The sequence below is a fragment of the Phalacrocorax carbo genome, chromosome 1 (assembly GCF_963921805.1).
Source record: "Phalacrocorax carbo chromosome 1, bPhaCar2.1, whole genome shotgun sequence".
Classification (NCBI taxonomy): Eukaryota; Metazoa; Chordata; class Aves; order Suliformes; family Phalacrocoracidae; genus Phalacrocorax; species Phalacrocorax carbo.
This window is the reverse complement of record NC_087513.1, coordinates 7163684-7187643: the sequence shown is the minus strand read 5'-3', so window position 1 is coordinate 7187643 and position 23960 is coordinate 7163684. Positions and strand designations below refer to the sequence as shown.

The 23960-nt window shown below is 38.6% G+C and overlaps 1 protein-coding gene across 8 annotated transcripts in view; it reads left to right on the top strand.

The window, feature by feature from the left end:
• The window catches only part of USP6NL (USP6 N-terminal like), a 129558-nt gene that overhangs the window by 21015 nt on the left and 84583 nt on the right, over window positions 1-23960 (top strand). The window contains exon 1 of one of the 8 annotated variants that reach the window (XM_064442872.1): window positions 11668-11737. The exons of the other annotated variants lie outside the window; for them this stretch is intronic. Coding sequence (XP_064298942.1) covers window positions 11683-11737 — 55 coding nt within the window. The 5' untranslated portion in view covers window positions 11668-11682. Of the gene's footprint in view, window positions 1-11667; window positions 11738-23960 lie in introns of those variants that run through there. 8 annotated transcript variants of the gene reach the window in all.

Genomic DNA, 23960 nt, shown 5'->3' with positions numbered 1-23960 from the left:
ATTTCATGTTGGGGGAGGCAGGTGTGTGTGAAAACGATTTCTAGTCCTGAAGTGCTTGTGTGTCTCTCTCTGATGCTAAGACAAGGCTTCAACTGTTTAAAATTCCTGTACCACTGGTGGAGAGAGAGAGATACTGGTGACCGTGGGATGAAAGCCTTTCTAATGGCTATTCTGCAGGCTTTAGTAGGTACTGGTTTTGTATTCTTACCGTAGTCCACTAGGCCTGCAAATCATCTACTAGTACTTCTCCAGTTAGTCCAGTTTGCTACGAGCAGAACAAGGGATAGTTCTGAAGAAAAGGAAGCAACTTCCCTTTCCCAGTAGGAAATAGCTGTAACCCTCTCCTGGGTGCTAATTTCTAGCTACTGAAGTGCTCCATTTCTCTTTATAAATTATTTTGATGCAAAAGGTAGGACAAAGCACGCCTTTTATTTCTTTCCCTCTTCTTCCACTCCCTCTTCCCCACTGTAAGTCTGTCAGTCCACCATCATCTCCTTATTGCAGCACTTGAGAAACCTTGCTGTAGAAATGAGATAATCTAGTTCAGTTAAAAATCACTGTCAGGATCTGCAAAGTGTCCTCATGCTTTAGTTGGTTAAGCGGATGTTGTTATTGAAGATTTTATTCTACCTTACTCCTTTTTTCTTTTTTTCTCGTTTTCTTTTTTCTATCCTTAATATGCTTATATAAGCATCAAAAGTTTAGTAGTGCTGTAGAGGTAGTTGTGTTCTTCTATGAACCATAAACTCAGAAGTCACCTTTTCAGAGGAAACCTGCAATGTAACATAGCTGCAAGTAATGATGTTCCATTGAGTTTATATCTGTAAGTTGAAGACAAGTTGTTTGATAACCCAACCAAATAAAGATCACATCGTGGCGAGATAATGGTGGGAAAGTTCTTACAGCAGGAATTTTGAGAACCAGATTATGAAGTAAAGAACCTTCAGGTAAACTTTAGCAGACAGGCCTGCGTTTTACATCTCTATTTAAATGCTTTGAAATTATAGTTCTTCTGGAAACATCTATTTATGGTAATATTTTCTTTACCTCTATATAAAGTAATTTGTCTGAAACATGGAATTTATGTACAGGAGTTAGAAATTACTCTCAGTGTAGAAAGGTGGGAGTTCTGTTTCTAATGGTTTGAAAAATCCCTTTTCAGGAAGAGATAATTTACGGTTGCACAGTATGCCTACAAGCTTCCTACTGAATGGGCACTTGAATGTTTGTAGGGTGGGAGACGAGATCAGACAGCTTGTCAGAGAGAATGATTTTAGTTGTCTTTTTTTTTTTTTCCCCAAACCAAATACAACAGTACTTTGGGATACTATTACTGCTAGCAGAGGTCGATTAATGGGCAGGCTGTAAATGAGACTGACATGATAGAAGCCGTTTGTTGTGCCTATGCTGTATGTGTTTCAAGAGACTGACATGCATGTGGATAAATATGCCGGCAAATCTAACAATCTGAAATGCTTGTGATCAGCAGCTGGAAATGGAAAGAGATGACCTCTCCCTCCCACCATCTAACACTTAAGCAACAGGAACAGAAGGTCTAAAGGCCAGAGAATATGCCTTGCTGTGCCTCGGCTGTGGCCTGCGGTTTGTTTTAATGTTCTGGTTTTTGGAAAACGTTGTTGGCTTCCTAAATTGCTCTCTTTGTGTAGGCAAGGCCTTGCAATGCTGTGTAGGAATTCGGTTTCCTGAAGCGTTCACAGAGCCACTTCAGGGCTGATGGTTATTTAACGTGACTGTATAAAACACGATTTCTCATGATTTTTTTTTTTTGTTAGCTCTGTAGAGGCTTTGACAGAAGGCATTTCTGAAGTGCCTTTGTATGTTTTCCAAATGGTATTTGAAATGTTGTGGGGCACATACTGCAATTTGTCTGCTTAAAATTACCTGACAGAAGTAATGATAATACCTTAACTGAAACAGTTCTCTGGGCTCTGGTGGTGGGAGAGAGAATGCCTGAAATACTCCACCGTGCCTCTCGGTATGCAAGAATTCCTGTCATGTACAAAGGTGTCAGAGGTGTGTGTTCAAGGGGGGGAGAAAAAGAACGGAATGACTCTCTTTAGCAGGTGCTTGCTTGTGCCTGATGCAGTTTAGCAAGCTAGATTTAATTTTAGTTCTGTTAGTAAGTCTGATGCTGGATCTGCACTGCTTTCTTAAAGCATTACATGAAATTTCTTTAATTGAGACAGACTTTAAAAGAGGATGCAGGCACACTTCTTAGATACCGAGCCTAGGGGAGTACATTGCATCTGTCAGCATTCATTTCAAGTGGTGTTTTCTTTAGTTACTTTGTGGTGTGATTGTTTCCTTTAAACTTTATTTAGAGAAATTCGTATGCATTCTCTGCAGTAAATAATTTTAGAATGTTCTGTAGAAATGCAATTAGGACTGCTTGCAGTTTTTTGTCTCCTTGTGCTGAAGTCACTTTAAATCCATCACCCCAGCCTGTAGAGTCATCAGGCAGAAATCTTTCTGTGAAGGTAGATGAGTTGTTCCTGCATCGGTTTTGCTTGAGCACACTGAAGGCAACCATGTAATAACATGTAGTAATGAAACCTGTTGGAATTTTAGGGAAGCATCTAGTCACTTTGATCTTGCTAAGGAGCAATGATTCAGGTGCTACAGATTGTAAAGGATCTGGTGTTGCCAGCAAGACGGAGAACAGATGCTGCTAAGAAAGGTAAGAGCAGCTCTGGGATATATTCAGTGCTCTGAGTAATTTGCTGTAAATCAGAAATATTTTGGGGTTTGGTTGTAGTTAAATTAAGTGTGCACTTGATACTTAAAGATGTTCTTTGTTGTGGCATGTACAGCTGCCATAAATTGGCTTTGAACTATATTGAGCCTAATTATTATCGTTTTGCAACTGCAGCTTTCCCAAAGAGAATCCCGATGACGTTTATTATGCTGAAGATGGAGTTTATGTAAGCATTTGTAACTGCTACTGTTGTTCTAAAGATCTTTTCCTTATTTTTCTGTGGTAAAAACATTTTTCTTTCTGGATAGCTCAGGCTGTGAAAATAGCAACTGTATTCCATGTAATCCCATCAGAATAGTTTTTAGAGTCTTAATATTCTAAATGAGAATAAAAGCAAAAATAGGTTTTTTTAGTGCTTATGGAAATGAAAAAGACTGAACGTAACACAGCTGCACTGCTGCTTGGGTTTTACAGTGAGATTATTTCTAGATTACAACTAACTTCAAAATTGGAAATGGCTCCTGCAAGTGTACAAAACCTTACTCGAAACTCAATTATTCTTTGAAATTAATTGATGTGAAATGCTTTTCTTGCTGTCTTCAGTGTGTTGAATGTTTATTGTTTTTTCCTCACTAAAGTAGTGCCATCCTTTGTGGTATGTGGCATACTTATCTAATTAGGAACTGATCAAACACTTTAATCTACTTCTACATCTTAATTATTTGCACTTGCTGAATATATGGTTTGTAGAGGAACTAAATAATTGGTAGAGATGTCTTAAAAATTGCATTCCTTTCTTAATAGAATTAATTTTCTAGGACCATTTTATTTTGTGTTGAATAGGTCATGAATAATTTAGGATCTACAGCATCTGTGTCTGCCTGTTACTATGTCTTTGTTCTGTTCTGCCCTTACATGTAATGTGTGGCTATAGGCAAGTACCTTTATTTCAAGTCACTCATCTAATAACATTGGGCTGCTGTAATTCTAATGATTTAGTTAATGAAACACCTTTGTAAGAGAACCAAATGAGTAAAGGTAGAACTGGATTCTGCTCTTATCCTCTTATTCTGAAAAAAAGGCATGCATTTCATAAAACCAAGCTTCCTAATTACTTTAGATTTTGCAGTGACTGGTTGACCATCCCACCCAAGAGTTTTATAATTTTATCAGAATGAATTAGTTGATTTCAGTTCACTGTCTATTTTTTGATTTGTGTACTTACGCTCCACTAGTTAGAGAGAAGAACGAAGGGGACAGGAGTTCTACTTGTCTATTCTGTGTGTAGCTAGCTAGTCAGGCTTGATTTTTGTAGAAGTAGCGCAAGAACAGGTTTAAAACCAAAAATATTTTAAAAATTGTTTATTGGAGCAGATTCGGCGGATTGGAAGGGAAACCCTTGAGCAACATAAGGAAATACTTGTTTTCTGAGTTCTAAAGCTTTAAAGTTTGTGGTTTGGTTTTTTTTTTTTCTCCCTTGTTAAAAGACAGTAATTTTGGGTAATTGTTTGGGGGGTGTTCTGAAGCTGCTAGTAACTGAGCTAATTAGATGTCAGCTCTTACAAAACTTGGTAGTACATTTTGACAAGCAGTATTAAGTTCTTAACATTAAAAAAATTCAAACATTCTGAATAAAACATTTACAAAAGATGCAAAATGCTGACAGACTTTTGTGATAAATACAGCAATTTGAGTAGGCATTAGGGTTGTGTGGGTTTTTTTTTTTTTTCACAGCATGCAACATTAGGCATCTGGTGTATGTGAAGGACTGTATTCTACCGAAATGACTCATTCTCATGATTGTTTTCAGTAAATGGAAAAATGTATTTGTAAAGGAAGAGTTGCTAGGAAGCCCAGTGTGAATGTGAGGTGAATTCATTGAGACATGAGGGATATGTGCAGTGTTTACCAATGTGCTTTCAAATTGGTGTAGGTACACGGTAAAGGTTTTCAGTCCCGCTCCTCGGGTGCGTCCTCTTCCTCCCTTTAAAGTGTTTATCAGTAGAATATAATTTATTAGGTAGAAGTCCAAAACTAATTTGTTTTCAGCTTGTGTGAAAATTTTCTGTAAAATCTCTGTCCCTTGTGAAAAATAGGAACTCAAGAACCTGAAATTGGAAAAACTGAACAGATACTTGCAGAATCGTCACTGCATGTGGGGAGTGGAGGAAGAGCAAACTCCTAGCTTGCACTCAGGAGACAAATGTTACAAAGTAGTATAATGTATTAATTGCACATCTCATGTGTTGTACTTAGTTTAAACTTTTCTTCATTAAGATTGAATGAATGTCCTAACTATATAACTATTTTTATAAATAGTATACAAGGTCATGGGGGAAAAGATTCCTCTCGCCTCCAATTTTCCCAACATTTATTTTCATGCTGAGACCTAGAAACATGGTTACTAGCCAAGAGAGTGTCTTTCTGATCCCACGTTTCAACAACAGAAGCTTGTTATAAGGTCTGTGGTAAGCATAGCTACTGTGGATGAGAGAATTCAGTCCTTGCAGAAGGAATTCCTACAGAATCTTGTTTAAAAGAAACCCATTATTAACATTTCATGGTTTGAGATGTTGATTTAATGGGATAGTTGAACAGCCTGCCAAAGTTGCTGAGTCTAATTGTTTTTTTTTAAAGGCCAGAGTTTGTTTCTATTGTAGCCGTGGCCCATGCCACTAGTTAAATTAAATTTCACTTTCTGTATCATAAGAATGTGATAAATAGGTGGCTTACAAATACAAGGCTAAATCCTGCAAAGAGTTAAACAGTGTGAGTATGAGTATCCACCTTGTGTCCCAGTTGCAACCTGTGGTTATAATTCCATTTTTAGTCTTTTGACTGTTGAGGCTGATATCAGAAAATCCTTCATTAGCTGTCTTGGGTTCTTGCTTACTGATACATGCAATGAGTGAAACAGTTAAGTTCTGGTGTATTCTCTTACGCTTCCATCCTTTTTTATAAATCTTACTGTGCTGCTTAAGACATGATTAAAAAAAACCAAACCCAAAACAAACAAAACCAAACACCCACTCTGCAGTTGTTCAGTAGCCTTCCAATTGCAGTGAAAGCTGAATGTGTGGAGTATTTTATTTGCTTTTTATGGTTTTCAGTTGTGTGAAAATCCAGACCCTTACTGTACGTAGATAACGTCAGGTCAGTTAAAGGAAAAAATTGCTTCTAGTCGGTTTATTTGTTAAAGGAGTAACACTTTACATACTCTTTAAGTTTGAAGGTGAGCATGAAGTTGTAAAGAAAGTAAAGAAATTTTTGAAGAGGTTGCTATTTTATTTTTATAGGACTTCAATCTCATAAATTGTTTAAGAAATTCAAAGTCTGTTTTTTGGATAGAGTCCTAAATCATGCCAGTATAAAATTCTTTGGATAAGCATTCTAATCCAAAGCCAAACATTTCGCAAGATCTGAAACCTTTGTGAATTTTAAGAAATAATTCAAATGTTACTTCTCCTAGAGAAATCCATGTAGAATATACATTTATTATTTTCTTTCTTCTGTCACTGAAATTCTGGTTGAAATCCAAGTTGTTTAAAATTAATAAAGAAATATTCATGTTTACTTCTTTCCCCCTTCCTTCCGGTTACAGATGGCCACAGCAGAGTTTAGTTGTCAACATCACCTTGATGTTACAGTATAAAAGGAGACATTTTATTAAAATGCTCCTAGCAGATGGGACAACTAAATTGAAATAACAGAATTAAAAAGTCATGCAGTGAAAACTTTGGTTTGAGGTTTTTACAGATTGCAAGCAGAGACACATGTTTGGTCGCCGCAGTATTTGGGCTGTAAGCCAAAGGGAATGCTCATCAGGAATCCTTTAATTTCTTTAGGCGATATATCTTACCTTGGCCTCTGAGGTTTCAGACAAAGCTTATGGCTATCTTCAGTTTCAAAGATAACTTCCATTCTGGAAATGTGGGCCTACGAGATACGTAAATGTTGGGCCAGACGAGGATAATCATGTTTAAATGTGCCAGTGATAATCGTGTTTAAATGTGCCAGTGATAGCTCGTGCTTTGGAAGTTACTGTGTGAATTCACTTGCAGATGGTACTGTGGTAGAACCTTATCTTGCAGACTTAGACTTGGCAAGAAGAAATCTGGCATCTTTTTTTGGTTTATTTCTTTTGGACTGGACTAAGTTGATTAGTTACAAGATGAAGAAAATAAAATAAAGGTCCCACATCAAGTAGCCATGGTATTTTCTTGTTACCTTTTGTGATGGTAGGGGAAAGGTACAATCAAATGCATTCCCTCAAGGTAACTAGTGAAACGGTGGAAACTCTTCCGTCTCTTGATTTTTCTGTTTCTCTTTGCACAGGAGGCTGAGAATTTTGCCTCTTATGGGAAGTTTCAGGGTTACCTGAATGTTTTTTAATTTCTTTTTTAACTTTCTGCTTTCATTCAGAAAGAATTATGTACTTTTTCCTTTCTGTTTCTTAGGATTTTTTAATTTAGTATTTTATTCTTAAGTGACTTGTTTTATGTATGTGCTAAACCATTTTTTACTTTTTCTAAATTTTTTTTCTTCTCAGTGTGTGCTTATAGGAATTTGCTTTGCTACTTTAGAATTGTCCCACTTATAAATAGTCTGCAATGAACATTGTGTAGGAAATGTCTATTTAAATTAAAAATCTTAAGACTTCTTGAATTTTTGCCCTGGACTATCTTAAGAGCAGAGTTATATGTTATTGTTTGATTGCAAGTAAGGTATGCACATGAGCTGATCAAATGCAGCATGCAGCCTAAGGGCTTGGAAAGTTCTTAAAGAGTTTCTGGAGCAAGTTCTTCACCATCGTTGACCAGCATCTTATTTGTGCTAAGCTTGGCCCAATTTTTCAAGTTTTTGGTGTACATCGTAGCCCAACGTGCATATTCTGTGATTATTCCTCCAATCCAGGTGATGGAAGATCCTGATTTGTTTTCAGTCACAGGAGAATCTCATGTTCTTTTCACTGAGCTCTAGATTAGTCCCACAAAGGGTTGTTGTATGCAGGAACTGTCATGATAACTGGTATTTTTTGTGTAATTGGATTGAGCAAGGGAAGTTATGAAAGCATATGCATTCTTTCTGATGCAGACCAATGATAAGATGATTATTTTTCTGAAGAAAGTTCTTCTGCCTCCCTGTTACTCCTGAGCCAGATTCAAAATACTGAACAAATCATTAACGCTTTCAAAGATTGTGTAGATTTCTTTCAGGAGTATTAAAAAAAAATACACTGTCTTTTTGCCTGTGTCTTGTTGGTGCCAACTTCCTATATCAGAATTTTTTTCCCATGGTCCTGATCTTGCACCTTTCCTCACAGGCTAATCATCTGTTATCATCCAGGGAGACTGAACACAACACAGAATGCAGCAGGACTGGATAATTTCTGGATGATTTTTTTTCTTTTTAAAGTTGTTAATAAAACCCGAGTGGTCTTCTGCATAAATAGTTTTTTTTCTTATATCTGAAGAAAAGCCATCTCAGTCTACCCATCAAATGGAATTCAGATTTTTGTTTTTGTCCCTCCTGGAGCTCCTTCAAGAATTCTTCCAATTTGAATCTTCCAAATTTCATTATACATACAGTTTTCCTCCATCTATTCTTTGAAAACAATCACCTGTCATACCCTGCAGTGTCTTCTGATTGACAAAAACATTATTTAGTGGTATTTTTGGTTGAAAGAACCCTAAGAAAAACTTCAGCTTCCTTGGACTGTATCTAGGAGGTATAAAATAAGTTGCCTCATTCAAGTGTACCTGCAAAAGCTGGTATGAAAAATTGGTATATTTAAAGAGTAGATGAGATGGTCACAATCTAATGTGACCTCTTGCTTGAAGACGGATTGTTGACTATAGCAGTCCCTCTGTACAACCAGTGTTAATACAGTTCATGTGAATATGAGCGAAAGTTGGGTAGTCATGGGTATTTTGTTGTTGAAGGAATACTATTACAATCCAGGCTGGGTATTTTAACTGAGAAGTGCTGGATAAAAGTAGAGGCTTTCTAGACCTGTATACCTGTTCTTAAATTACTTTGTTTTTTGGAGGTAGAATGGACAGGGGAGATGAGTGAACTTTTTCTCATAAGGCCAGAATGTGGATGAATGGTAGATTTTATTATTATTTAAAATAAAAATGAACTTGGCAAGTTGTTCAATGAGCTGCCAAGTCTGACAGCAGGGAGTTAAATCTTCTTTTTGTGTCACTAAATATGAAATTCTGCCCATGGCAGTCATGATAATTTATTGTATTCTGCAGCTCATCAGTACGTATAAACAGCTTCAATTCATTCTTTATCATGGCTAAGTTTCTACCAATGTGACAAAATTTAACTGTATTTCAACAGGCTCTACTGCCATTATTATATTTGTATTAAAGCAAGGCCTTCTGCTGTGGTTTCACAGATAATTAATACCAGCATAAATGATTCCTCTTAAAGATGCACTCCTGCTCTGTTTCTGTGGATCATTTTGTCTCCTCTTCCTAATTCAAGTCTCTGTAGAGCTTCACAAGCATTTGTATGGCCACAGAGTGATTTGAATTGGAAAGCTGATCCAAATTAAGCTATACTTTTCTTTCTTGCTGAGTTAGTTTTAATCTCAGTTAGTTTTAATCAGTTTAACTAATCCAGTTGGTGATGCAGGTTGACAGGCACGTCCAGCTCAAAGGAGGAGCCAGCAGTGGGACGTGAGTAAATACATGGGGCCTTCCTTCAGTGGTGGCGCTGGCTGATGCGATGGTAAAGTGCTGCTGAGAGTTGTTACTGCAGGAGGATGAGGGATTCCACCTCAGGATGGTGCAAGCACAAGCAAGTAATAACACAGCTGGGTCATTGAACAACTGGACACACAGTGACTTGTCTGGAGGATTTTTACCTAAAATACTCTATTTCTGTGGCTGGCATTCACTATTTCTCACTTTGAATAGTAATAACGTTCATGGGATGTACATACATCATGGCTTTTCTATTGCATTTCATATCCTGACAATTTATTGCCTTTTTACTTTATTTAAAAAAGGTTTAAAATATTTCATTCTTCAAATTTGCATGATGCCAGATGCAGTGATTAGGAAAGGTTGGAGTGCTGCTTAGCCATATGTAGCTGTTAATGACTGACTTTAGAGCCTGCTTATTTGGTCTTTGATTATTAGGTAGGTAGCATAATTTAACAGAGTATTTAGACGTATCTTGGGAATTGATCTATGGCTTAACAAAATTATTACAGCTTGAATTTGATTTAGATATAGAGGAACTAGAGAAAAATGAAGTACTACTTGTTCTTTCTTTATGCAGTAATGTTAGTCAGCTGAAATGAGCTGATTTACAAGAAGGAAAGCACAGCAAAGACAACAGGTCTCCAGCTTCAGACCATGATTTGTTATTCCAATATGTGTGGGGTTTTTTTCTGGGGAGGAGAGGGGGGATGACACACAACCCTAAACCCGTGAATTGCCAATGGTGGTATTCTCAATAATCCTGAAAAACAACTTTAGGTTTCTTACTTGTAGCTTATGGGAAATGAGGCAGCTTAACATAAAATATTCGTGTAAAAAAGTACGTTTGAAAAAGAATGAAGAGTGAAGAACAGTGCAGTAATGTAATGGGGAAAAACAGAACATGTTTCTGCTAGATGGGACAGAAATTCAGTTTGGTATAAATCAGCAGAGCTGTGTTGGCATCAGTGAAGCTGATCTGACTTGCTGTGGTGGGGTTTTTGTTTGTTCCCCCCAAACACCCACAAGAAAGAGACTCCAAGAAAAAAACCTATTGTTTCTTTGGGGGTGTGTGTGGGGTGTGTGTGTTTGTACGTAGCTACATAGTTCACTGTTCTTGTCCTGTAGATGAAACTGTCCATTTAAAAAAAAAAAAACAAACTAGAAAGGAGTTGGTTGGGTGTTGGTTGTTTTTTTGGGTTTTTTGTTTATTTGGGTTTTTTGTTCACGTGCTAGAATTGCTGACTGCTGTGGTGGTTGTCAATTCATCCAAAGACAGTGAAGTGTAAAGTAATAGTGAGCTGCAAACCCTGGACTGGTTTCACTGACGTTCAAGAGTCTAAACAAGCTTCTCTTCTTCAGTTAATGTCAAAAATCTCCAATATATGTATAGCTTTGGTTAAAATTTTTGTTGGCAGACAATAGTAAAAAATAGAAGCAAGCGACATGCAAGCTAGAAAGACTGCCTGATGATATATGGTTGCAAGTTGCTGTTTATCCTCTTCTGGTAATAGGCTATCTTGTGGTTTTAAATCCCACGGGTGGTGGGATGCCCCTGTGTGGCCTTCAGAGCTTTTTACAATTAAAATTCATTGGTTTGGTCCTAGCTACCAGCTAAGTGGAAACAAGAGAAAAGAAGCCTTTTATTAAATCTGTCTTTAAAACTTGTGGTATTGAGGATCAGTTTAATCCTTACTTGTTGCAATATGCAGATGTATGCTGTTAAATCCATCTGGACTTCTTAGTTTGTGTAAAGCACAGGACTGTTGCTGACCTGGAGCAGCAGTACTCACACAAAATTGCCCTTCTGATTTCACTGCAGCAGCCGGGACCTGGCAGCTGGGTGGAAAGACCAACTGAAAACAAGGTGGCTTTATTGGGTTTCTTGAAAAAGAGGACAGCTGTGTGTGGGGAGTCAGGGATTCATTCAAGTGTTTGCTTAACGTTTCAGAAGGTTAATGGGTTACATAGTTTAGAGCTTGAGCTGGTAGGATGAATGTATTTGGATTTCTGGTTTCAGTGATACTGCAACCGAGACAAGGATGTGTTTGCCTGAGGCATTTGTCCAATATGTTTGGAATAGAGGCAAGGTCTTGAGCCTGGATCCAAACATGGTGAAAAGGCATTTGTGTCCTGTACCTTTCCTTCTGTAGCTACTCTTGTACTTTTATTGTGACGTGAATTTTAGAGCTAAGCCCAGATATTTTAGTTTTTTATTTGGAGACTTGATAAAACACTGGGAAGCTCTGCATGAAGGACCTAGAAAAACAAGCCTCACTCTCTGTCTTGCACTTCCATACTTCAGGTGAGCGTATTTTTCTGACCTAGATTTTGGTAAGATTGTGGCAATTGTGCATATGCTATTTTCAAGTATATACAACACTTTTTTCTTCTTGTAGACTCTCAAAATGTAATGTTGACTTTATTTGACATTACAAAGTGTATTTGTTTCTTCTTAAACAAAAATTTGTGTTGGTGAGATGTGTACATTAAAGCAATAAGGGATCATCTGGTTTTTTTTCCTTAAATTGTTGAGTTTCCAGTATTTTATCCTTACGCTTATGAAACTTGGAATCTAACATTAAATGTGAAAACCAGCATCCGTAGTTATTGGTTGTGAAGCTTGCACAAAATTTCTTTGATACACTTACAGCTTAAGGTGGATATTTTTTTGTTCATTACATTGCAGTGCATAGGAGTAAGCAACAGGGCAGAGATAGATACTAGTATGTTTGCCTGTTTGTTTTTAATAACTTAAAATGTGGTAAATATTTCAAAGTGACAGGGTCTCAGCTACACCAGATTTTCTACAACAGATAATTAGAGCATTTGGGTGGCTTAGATAGTGTTGTGGTGTATCTTGACAATTCACAACTTTCCTGGACATATTAACTGGCTTCGCCAAAGTATTTTTATGTCCTCTTGAGCTTCTAGATATTTTGGTATGGCTTGCAAGCAAAGCATCCAGACTTCTCAAATCTGATAACATAACTTTTTTTTTTTAGTCATGTCTAACAGAAAAAAAAACAAAAACAAAACAACAACCCAAACGGGTTTCTCAGTGGAATAGGTTCCTGTGTTTTGTCCTTCTTATCGCAAATCTAAGCAACTTCTTCTAAAAGAAATTATCTGTCAGCATTAGTATTAAACTATCCATAAAAATGTTAATTTGAAATGAATTTCCAGATCAAACAGAAAACTTAATGTCAGTTAATTAGATTCTTGGTGGAAATGAGAAAATAAGTACACAGATGCCCAAGACTGCTGCTGTGTCTGTGCTAATAAAGCAGCTAATGAAGCATTTTCTAGCTGTAGTTGGAGGGGTCAGGTCCTTGGTGGGAATGATTTCCCCAAAGAACAAACCCTACTACCTTCTGCATCATGTCCCAGGTGATGCAGGTTTCTTTTTCCTACTGTTATCTTCCATAGCATTATTACATGGAAACAAACAAATAAAAGAAAATAGAGATGAAAACACTTCATTGCACGCACTACTCTCCTGGAGGAGAGCGTGACACCTGCATCGGGTGTCATGGTTGTTAGTCTCGGTCACTTAACTCTGCACTGCAGGCCACGGCGGTGAGTGTGATATAAATCATGGAACCTGCCAGCTATGAGGGCTCTGTGTGCACGTGTTTTACTTTGTTGTAAAACAAATCTGGGCTCGCTGACTGCAGCTCTTGTGAGCAGTTTCTGTTCGTATGGAGAAGCTTGTTGATATTCAGCTTGTAGACTTCTTTTGATACCCTTCTTTGCTAGATATCACTGTGGTACTGCTACTGGATTGCAGGTGTTTTCTACTGCCACTTGGAAATAGCTTGAGTGCGTACTTAACATGGAATTTGCAGTTTGAGCAATAAATCTACAAGAGTTTTTTGAAGAGTCATATAGGACTTACTTGTGCTTTTAGTCTCAGGGTGTTCTGAAGACTTCGGGGGTTTTGTAGCTTTTAAACCAGGTATGATCATGATACTGAAACCGCTTGTTCTTGGGGAGTGGAAGTTGTGTGCAGCGGTTGATATTCCTCCCTCCCTTCCCACTGTGTGTGGGTTTTTTGAATTATTGTGGTTTTTTTAAACATAACTATTCTTTGTGTGGCGCTGTTTTGCTTTCAGGATGACACACTATCAAAATACAGATGCTCCATTCCTGTGGCACATTAGCAGGTGGTCGTTATGTGATAGTAGTCTAATGCAGATATTAGTGAAATATAAGTGGGATGGTAGGAAAATAAATATCTTTATTTCCCTTTGCTTTAATTCTTAATTGAAAAATACATTTCTACTTAATATAAAAATCAGATGGGTTTTTTTCTCAGCATTCATGTCATAGTGGTATTAGCAATGTCTGTGCCTTCCTCTCCTTGCACCATTGCAGGCACCAGTTACATCTAAATGTGGTCAACATGTAATCTTTCCATCCATTATTTCTCCAAGAGCAAGTGGCAGAGGCCTGTAAGCTATGGGTTAATCAGGTTGCACAAAATTTCCTGCATTTATTGCCTGGCAAATATTTGTATTCAATATGGAAATTGAAGGAGAAAGTATTTGGTTTTTCTTTTCCTTGTTTTACATGAGACATTTTTCTTTTTAGATTTATCTGGTGTACCAGGTAAGATTAATATGTGAGGGTTTGGGGTGGGGGTGGAGGGAGCCTGAGTGTGATTAGGCAAGCTTCATCATGTCTGCTAGTCTGTACTATGTGCTAGATTTTCCCCCAAAATAATTTGACTAAAGGTCACTCTTTTCCATGCCATTTTTTATCACCCTTTTGTCAGGAGTATTTTCTAGATGTTAGGGCTAAGTTTCAGGCTTGTTTTTAGAAATATATCCTTCAGAATTTTAATAATTTTTGTTCACTGATTTCTGTCACAGATAGAATGGAAGCATAGCTTTTGTTGTTAAACCTAATTTTTGAGTGGGAAATAGCAGTAGTCGGAAGGAAGCAGTTATGGTAGAGGTCATGGGTCTTAACTGGAATGTGAGAAGTCGCTTCGATCTGAGACTTCCTCTTTCTGATAGAAAAGGAAATACTGTTTGTACTAGTGAAGGGACTTTGGTACCATGAGCATGCTGTGATCTTTTCTAGAGAAATATTTTCTGCTTCATTTGAAGTCCATTGTTTGGATTAGTGGAACAATTCTTCATCACTTTCAAGTGTTGGGTGTTTTTGGGATACTTCCAGGGCTCCCCAGTGTGTGATATACTGATGATTCGAGGCGTTGCACTTTGCTGTGGGATGGATAAATGCCTGCACCGTTGCTCTGTGTCCTAGTTTTTCTCCTTCTAAAAAGAAAAAAAAATCCTGACTAATCCTTCCCTTTTTCTCACGACAGCTGTACATTGAAAAGAATTTAACATGTTTTGAAAAATTTCCCCATCTATGCTGCAGCTGCATCGAGTCCTGGAGCCACCACATCTCATCACTCAGTAAAAGAAAATGTTATGTTTGCGGACTGTTGTGTGGAGTGCACGTTACACAAATCAAAGATACGTAGATCAATATAAATGTTTTTGTCAATTCTGTGCTATGAATTAGTACCCTAGTTAGGTTTTAAAATATGTGGGATGAATGCTGGTTTGGAGCTTGCCAAATCTATAGATGAAAAATTAAAAAAAGCTACACAGATTCCAATTCCCATTGCTATTTAGTTTATAGGCCTTAGAATGACCTTCTAAACTGTGCAGTGATAATTGCCTATTTTACATAATGTATAAAGCCTCGCAGAAGAGTATTTGTAGTGATGAAACGTATTAAAAATCATTGTCTGGTAACCAGGAAGAATGTAAAGCCATTCTATAAATAGTGCGAATAGGCTCTAAAGGGAAAAATGAGCAAATATGCTTAGGCAAATCAAAGGACGACTGGTTGCACTGGGGCCTGGGCTGTGTATTTAACATGACAGCAGCCTATAGACTGTGTCTGTGTTAGCAAGTAGCATGGCGCTGTAGTAATAGATCTGGAAAGGAAAACTGAAGGTCCAACATCCCTTTGTGTTTCAGCAGGTTTCTCAGACTAGATCAAACCTTGGCCTTATTCTTTAGGCAGAACAAAACTTAGGAGCGCATCTTGCAGATAGTTTAATCTGGAAGTAATCCAGTTTTGCATGCTTCCATGTTGCTTCCCAGTACAAACTGAAGAACAGTAAGTAGAGGTGATCTGGAGATTTGCTCCAAAAGCACTTCTCCAATCTAAACTAAGATGCTAGTTATAGATCTACATGGAACATCAGTAGTCTTTTATGTCAGATTTATGTTCTTGACATTGGACAGAATATCTTAATGAGGTTTTTTTAGGAATAAGTGGAAGTTCTGGTCGGGTTGATATTTTAGGGGCAGAATGAGGATCAAGAGATTGTACATTAATGTATTAAAGACTGATATTTATGACTTGTGTTTGTATATGCTCTGCCTTTCAAGCTTAAGTGCTAAATTAATGGGAAAGTGTCTAGTTGGCCACTGTATTGGGCTTACATGGGCAAGGTTTTGGTAGCAGGGGTGGCCTGTGTGAGAAGAGCCTGGGCCTGCCTGCTATGGTGGACACAGCTGGTTCCAGCTTGCTCCAAAATGGACCCAAAGCTGAGCCCATCAGTGAAGCTGATAACACCTCTGTGATAAGATATTTAAGAAAGGATCAAAAAACCCACAGTGCAGCAGCTGTGAGAGCGGAGAGTGAGAAAAATGCGTGGGGATCAAGGCTCCAGACACCAAGGTTGGTGAAAAAGCAGAGGAAAGAGGCGTTCCAGGTGCCTGAGGAGAGATTCCCATGCAGCCCATGAAGACGACTATGGTGAAGCAGGTTGTCTCCCTGCAGCCCATGACGTTACCAGTGGAGCAGATCAGATATCCACCTGGAGAATCCCATGCTGGTATCCCATGCAGGCAGATATGCCCTGAAGGAAACTGCAGCCTGTGGACTACCTGTGTTGAAGCAGGCCCCTGGCAGGAGCTATGGCCTCTGGAGAGGAGCCCACACTGGAACAGGTCATGAAGGACTTTAGCCTGTGGGAGGGACCCCATGCTGGAGCGGAGGAAGAGTGAGGAGGGAGGAGCAGCAAAGACTAAGTCTTACAGACTGACTGCAACCCCCATTCCCCATCACTCTGCACCACTCATGGTGGGGAGGAGGTAGAAGAATTGGGACCAAAGGAGTGAAGTTGAGTGCGAGAAGAAGGCTTTGTTTCTTACCATACTACTCTGTTTTTATTTGCCAGTAAATTAATTTACCCAAGCCAAGTCTGTTTTGCTCATGAGGGTGATTGGTAAGCGATGTCCCTGTTTGTCTTGACCAGCTTTTTCATCTTATTTTTTCTCCCTGCCCTGTTGAGTAGGGGGAGTGAGAGCTTCCTCGGTGGGGATCTGGCAGCCAGCCCAGGGTCAACCCACTACAGCTATGCCAGGGATGCAGACAAACTTAACTTTTGCAGACGTATTCCTGTAAGTTTTCTCCAGTCCAAGTTCCCCTAAATCCAGTGATGGTAGCATGAGCTAATTCAGCAGTTTTTGGGTTTTTTTTTCTTGTTGCGGATTACAGTGCATTCACATGACCCTGTTTACCACCACAGCCCGGAGCAGTAACTTTCAGCAGAGCTGAAGACAAAAAGCAATGACATGTTCAACAAGCACTGTAAATCCAGGGTGGGATGTCTGAATGATGTCCTCCTATGGTTTTCTTTATGCTCTCTTAATGTATTGCTACATATAATCTGTCCATATTAAAAAATAAGCTTGTCAAAAAAAAAAACAACCCAACCAAAACCAAAACAACCAACTTCTTAACATTTCCAGCTACTGATCTGTAGTAGTTGTTTTGAAACAGTATTTATTGGTACACCAGTGGCCTTTTTGCGTGATTTTAGCTGGTAAGTGTTAGGACTGCTGAAGTTATTATGGCCATTAGGTATGTTGTTTGAGTAGGTATGAGCTGGAAAACTCAACAAAATCTCTCTTGCATCCTAGCTACAGAAATGGCATGATAGGGGAAGCTTTTAGAAGAGATAATCAAATTAGCATTAATGGGAATACACTTGAACATGAGGTGGTTTTGGGGGGGCTGGATGGATGAGAAGATAACATTTATTTGACATATCTTAAACATTTCTGCTACTGTATACTTGTTATTTAATAGTGATTTGGTTTGGACTTCGTTTATTTGACTAAGCTATTTTTCTTGGCAATTTCTGATCCTTTTAAATTTAAAACAACTCTTCTGCAGTATCTTGTGTGGGCTTCCCCTCCCCAACCTATTTTTGCCTGCCTTTTATCTGTTGTGAAGCTTTCATCAGTTGAGTTAATAGATTTCTTATTAGTGGGAACACAGTTGTTTCCAATTAAAAACTAAAAAAATCCCAAACATCTTTCAGCTTCAGATTTGAGAATAATTTATTTTAATACAAAGATGTTACAAAATTGCTGTAACATGAAAACTATTTCAGTTCTTTCATTGTATTGAATGATCTTTTTTTTTCTCCACAATTAAAACAACTGCAGATTAATTTGTTTCCAAACTGTCGTTCTTCATTGTGAGACAAATCTGAAAAGTCCTTCAATTAAAATTTGGTCTAAATGCTGTAGTCCCATGTAAAAGGCTGTACCTGTTTGGTATTCTACTTACATGAATTTACAAGCTTGAACTTAAAATACTGATGGCTGGATGATGTATCAGGGATCTGCCTGGTATTGGGGTAGTAATGGCATACCAATTTCACTGAGAAGTAGTTGTCTAAGAATATGAAATTTCTTTTGCCTCCCCTGAAGTCACCACACAGCAGTTGTATCTGGCAGTCAGACCATGGCAGTAGCTTATAAATACGGCAGCGCCTGATTTGTATGGTATCCTTATTGATTAACTTGGAGCTTCTTAAAAGGTAGCTGTAACGTTTATTTTAAAATGAAAGTAATCTAGAGTCACCTTATTTGTGTCCTTTTTGTGCTGGTAAGTGTGGGGTTTTTTGGGTGGTCGTTGGTTGGTTGGTTTTTCCCCACAGGTGTCAGTTGTCTGGGCTTTGGGAAATAGCTGTGCTTTTCTCTGTTCATGGGAGTTCTGATGTTCAGAAAGTTGTTATATTTCAGTAGACACCTATGCACTAACTTCTGGAACAACCTTTTGTTGTCCTAGTCCTTCTCCATCTTTTTAAGCCTGTGCAGTTGTTTTGCCTCTATAGTTGCGGAAAGGGAACCTCCATGAGTTTTCCATCGGCTTTTGATTTTTTCTTTTTTCATTTCAGCACTGCTTGTGTATGCAGGGAGATATAAAATACTATAAAATAATGTACTGGTGTGAAGGATGAAAACAGGTGCAAGGCAATGGGGAAATTAGTACTCAAGTCTGATGGAATTAGTTGCAGATAGTAAAAACTTAGAGCAGCTCAATAATTTTTACATTAATTTAATTTTGGGGTTGCTGACCTGTAATTTTGTGCATTAAAATACCTGTGATGCAAGGTGTAGTTTTAAAGTCCCTTTCTATTGGCTTTAAGTCCTTTACCCCTTAGTGATGATGACCCCCACATGCTTTAACCTGCCAGCTAATTATATTCTGGCAGTTCTGTACATCATCCTCTCAAAATGCCATTCCCTGAATAATGCATCTCATTCCCCCCTGCTCCCCCCTGTATCCCCTTTCGTACTGTTCACATTTGTACCTTTCATTAGGCACGACTTGTAAATTGTCACTATTCTGCTTTTCTAGTTTCCGAAGGTGGTGCATTACCAGAAAGCAATTATACAGGTCATTGCCTCTTTAGTGTGGTGTGTGTCAGGATACAAGCTGCAGTGTCTTGAGCTAAGCCACAGCGGTTAGGCCGTACTTCCCTCAGCCCTGAAATTCTGGCTGCTGTGGCTATGTGTTATATGTTATAGCCTTCACTTACATCCACAGCATCAGAATAGATTTGGACCAGTCAAAACAGTAGTAGCCTTTCATTACATTCCCACCAAAAACTTCTGATTTAGTAAAACCTCATTAAGTTGGGTTGCAAATCCAGATATTGTGCCTTCGCTTAAACTCCTCAAAAATCTGCCTGTTTGTCTGAAAAAGATGTGACTTAGTTTGTGTTAGAGCCTGTGATTCAGCGAAACACCATCTCAGCTCAACAGTACCTAAAGAATAATAGCTGTTTGTGGTAGTGTTTTAATCAGAGGGAGAACCTCACCCAGTATGTGCATCTGACTCATTTTTCAGAGAAACCTGTCAACAACACGTGCCTGAGATGGCTTGAATGTTACCCTGGGATTAAACAGCCTATTGTACCTCAGGTACAAAGTACTCTCTCCTACTTTCATTTTTCTATGTTTTTATAGCACATGAGCACAATAATCTCAACTGTTGGTCCCTATTGTCAATTTTTAGATTTGATGTGGTCTTCCAAAACAGTGGGTACTGGCAAATAAAGAGTAGGTGTGAGTAATTTTACAGTGTTTCAGTAGTTATACCCTTTTTTTCTCTGCCAGGGAAGAAAGTGAGGAGGAAAAAAGTGAGCAGAACTTCTGGACGAAGTATAGTGAAGTTTGTACTTGTGGCTAACATGCACCAAAAGCTGTTGAAAATTCTCTCTCTCTTCTCCCAGCCTTAATGTAGGCTGAGTTCTTTGTAAAGTCTTTCAAGAATTTGCTGTCATAGCAAGATGGCTGTTAAATTAACCAGTTTCAGAAAATATTCTCAAACAGGAGAAACACCTGGTAATTTTCAGTCACGTTCAGGCTTAATATGTGACTGCAGATGACAACTGTACTTCTGCTGAAGAGGGAAGAGTTGATGAAAGGCTATTGGATTTTCATCACGTTTGCAGCCACTGGAGTGAGAACTCTTAATCCTTCCAAAGTGCTGTAACTGAAGCAACCTTTGTTATGTTCAACCTCTTCATTTCCTACCCTATTGCTAGACCTTTTGGGCATACCTTTGCAGAGCTGGTGCCTTGGTTTACTGCATATACAGTTCCTTGTTTTAAGGAGATATTTTGGTTTTGTTTATAGTAACATTGGAAAAGCAAAGTTGGAATTTTAAAGCGTACTGAAGAAGTGTCTTCAGTGGTAAGGGAAGAGGGGACCAAAATTCATAACCAAGATGTATTTCTCCCTTGCAAACTATTTTGGGTTTAACTTCACTGATGGAGCTTCAGTTGAACTTTCATGTGAGGTGGATGAATTTTAGATTGAGTGTTGTGCCTCCTGAGAAGGTTTCCTGTCTGACTACCATGGCTACATCTGTAAGTCAAAAAGAGGATTTAAAAGCAATTCAGGCATACCAAGTGTTTTGATCAGGAAGTTTTCTATCTGCAGCTGGTGGTTGTAGTTAGAGCTCAAAGCTGTCATCTTGTGAGGAGGTGAGTTCTGATGCTTTGTTGATGGCTGGGTAACCAGTCAGCCCTGTTGTTCCTGATCCATCCAGGCTGCACAAACGAGAACTTGACTCCTCCCCAAAGTGTTGAATATCCTAATTGCTTGTATACAGGCACAGCACAGACAGTGGGTGGATCTATGTTTACATCTCAGCTTGTGCTTCACTGTGTACAGACATGCTGTTCCCCTTGCTCTCTGATAAAGAGGACAGCTTGTGTCTGCCCTTCTTTGGGAGATATGGATTTTGAGTCTGTAAGGGATATGAAATTTGCAGAGGTTGAGAGCAATCTGTTTGGAATAAATCAGGTTATTGAGCAGGACTGAAATCCATAAAAGGCTTTATTTGTGTGTTATCCTAGAGCTAATCCTTGTTACTTGGAATAGGTGTTGCCAAAGTATTGCATCAGTGTTCAGACTGGATGAAGTAGACTTTCCTCTGTGTACCAAGTTCAGAAATGCTTTTTAGCCATTTCAGGTCATTTTCTGCTGAGATATAAGAGTCTATGACAAATGGTCACATTTTTCTGGGGGTTGTTTTTGTTGGTGTTTGTGGTGGTTCTTTTGTTGTGGGTTTTGGGGTGGGTTTTTTTGTTTTTGTTTCTTTTTTTTGGTAACAACATAGTGGTAAAAAAGTGGATCTTCATTAATACGTTTGCTGCATCGTTGACTTAAGAATTAACAAATAAATGGATTTTTGGCTTGATGCCTGTGCTCAAGGCCTAGACTAGAATTAACTGTGTGTTTGTCTTGTAAGAGAAACTTCTTAAGGTCTTTGCAGCATGTGCTTGTAGCTCTTCATCTTGCATCAGTACTGAAATAAAATTATTGATTTTTGAGAGAAGTAGCGTTGAAAACTTGACGGTAGGTTTGTCAGTGTCATTAAGGTACCTCACTGCTTGCAATTTTCCTATAAACCAGTAAAAAGAAAGTATTAATGATATATCTGTTAAGACACTGGTTACTAAAGGCATCAGTTTCTATGCAACAGCAGAATAAATGAATGATTGAAAATGTTTTACAAATATCCATTGTTCACATAAGACAACAGAGTATCCACAGAATGAGCTAAATGGTACATCTCACTGTGATCTCTTACTTCAAGGAGATGTATAACCTCTGTGGAGAATTCTGTTCTGATTAACCTGTGTTATTCTTCAAAATAAAATATTCAAGCAGAAACCTTTTAATTTTTGTTTTGTGATCCTATACTACTGCAGCTTTGTGCTTGCCTCTCAGTGATGATGGCGTCATGGTGTTGTCTGTGCTTAACTGACGTCTCCCATCTTCCTGGCAGAGGTTGGAAAAAACCTCCAGACTTGTTCTTGCCAGACTCCTAAGTTTATGGATAGATTAAATCTAAAAACTAATTAGGTGCTACATCTACCAAAAATTAATTGAAACAAAGGTTGTGGATATAATGTAGCCAGAAGGTTTATCTTACTGGTAGTGTTTTGTGGACAAACAGCCACAAAGGTTTTTTCTTTTTTTTCTTTGTGTTGTTTTAACCAAACTGTGAACTTGCTTTATATTAAGCAGTATTTTAGCTGATGCAAACTAAATAGAATCAAACAAATTCGTACTGGTATTGCTAAATACCAGTATGAACATAACCTGATTTCCATTTGGTGGGTTTGCCGCTGGGCTTTATAGCAGCTGCTCAGCTGTGTTTTCCCTTGGCTTGAGGCTGGGACCCAAAGACCACAGGACAGCCTCCGAGGCCCTAATTCCTGTTTTGCATGGGAAATGCCATGGCTGTTTACTTTGCTTTGTTTACCAACCCTCGACCAGTGAAACTGAAAACAACAGAAGCTTCTTGTCTATCACTAACTTCCTTTTCTCATAGCAAGGATGAAGAAACTGATAGCATTTTCTTCCCCAGTTTCTGCTGCTCAACAAACTTGTTTACCCTGCACTTTGCTGTCTCTTATTCCTCCAGCCTTTCCTATAACCACTTTATAAACATAAAAACCCATGGATATAGTGCTGCATGACACTTGAGATAACTTCAAATATTTGGAGGGGATTTCAGTCTTTTTTTCCCCCCCCTTCCAAATTTTGTATGAATTTTATATGAAAACACTTTTAATATGTCAAGATTATAATTAAAGTTGAATACAGAAGGGTCTTGTAGCTCCTATGTAACAGGTACTGTGGTCCCTGCTGTTCCCTTCAGTGGATCACTATGGCAGGTGGAGGGACGCCTTAAATCCACACTGTATGGTGTGGATCACAACAGCCTGTCCAGGAGCCTGTAATAACTAGTGCAGTATGCTTTTGCTGGTATAAAGCAAGAAATGCTTTTTCATCTTGCCAGAACTTTTACAATATTTAAGATTTTATTTTCCTGTTGTGCACTGGGGTGAAACTGAGCTTAAAACATCAGAATAAATCCTGAGGTTTCCTCATGCAGTGTCTGTGCCCGAATAGGCAGAGCACTCATTTGGCACCTGGGAGGCTCAGGCTGAAGTGTGGACAGAGGCTGAAGGCTGGCTTTCTCACGCTTTTGGGGAAGGACTAATATCTGGCCGCCTTGTGATGTCTCTTCCAGGAGAAGGCAGGAAAAAAGAAAGTCTGGAAGTGTACGTGTAGCTGGTGGGTAAAAACTAATGCTATCAGTAACTGGTCATCTGTCGCTTGTTTGCAAGCGCTTCCTTCTCCGTATCATGCGAGGTCCAACAAGGTTTCAGCAGCCTGTTTAACTGAGCAAGAGCGTGGCGTCAGCCATTAGGTAATAGCTTGTGGTCACTGGGCAGGTCAAGGCGGGCTGCTGCTTCTTCCCCATGATGCTGGTGAAGTTTTACTCCTGCCACCTTGAGTCAGTGCTGGCATTTTTCTGAGCTGGCTTGGAACTTTTTAGTCTTGTTAACTAGCAGAATAACATCTACCACAAAAACAAACCTTCCTTTTCTTCCTGTTTTAATCAGTTAAATTGGCTGTGTAATTAAATGATGAGTTGGACTGTGTGTATGTCAGAGCATTCAAAGACTGTCTGTGTAGAGGAAGAAACTTTTTTATTTTAGCCAGTAAAATGATAGAAGGGTAGATGAAACTTTTGTAACTAGAGAACTGTAACTTCTTTAGCCCTAGGGAAGAAATGAAACAGCTTCCTCAGAAGGGAAGAGTACCTTTAGAAAACTCCTCCCAGAGTATGCATGGTTGTTGTTTTGGTGACTCTTTAAACTGGGAATA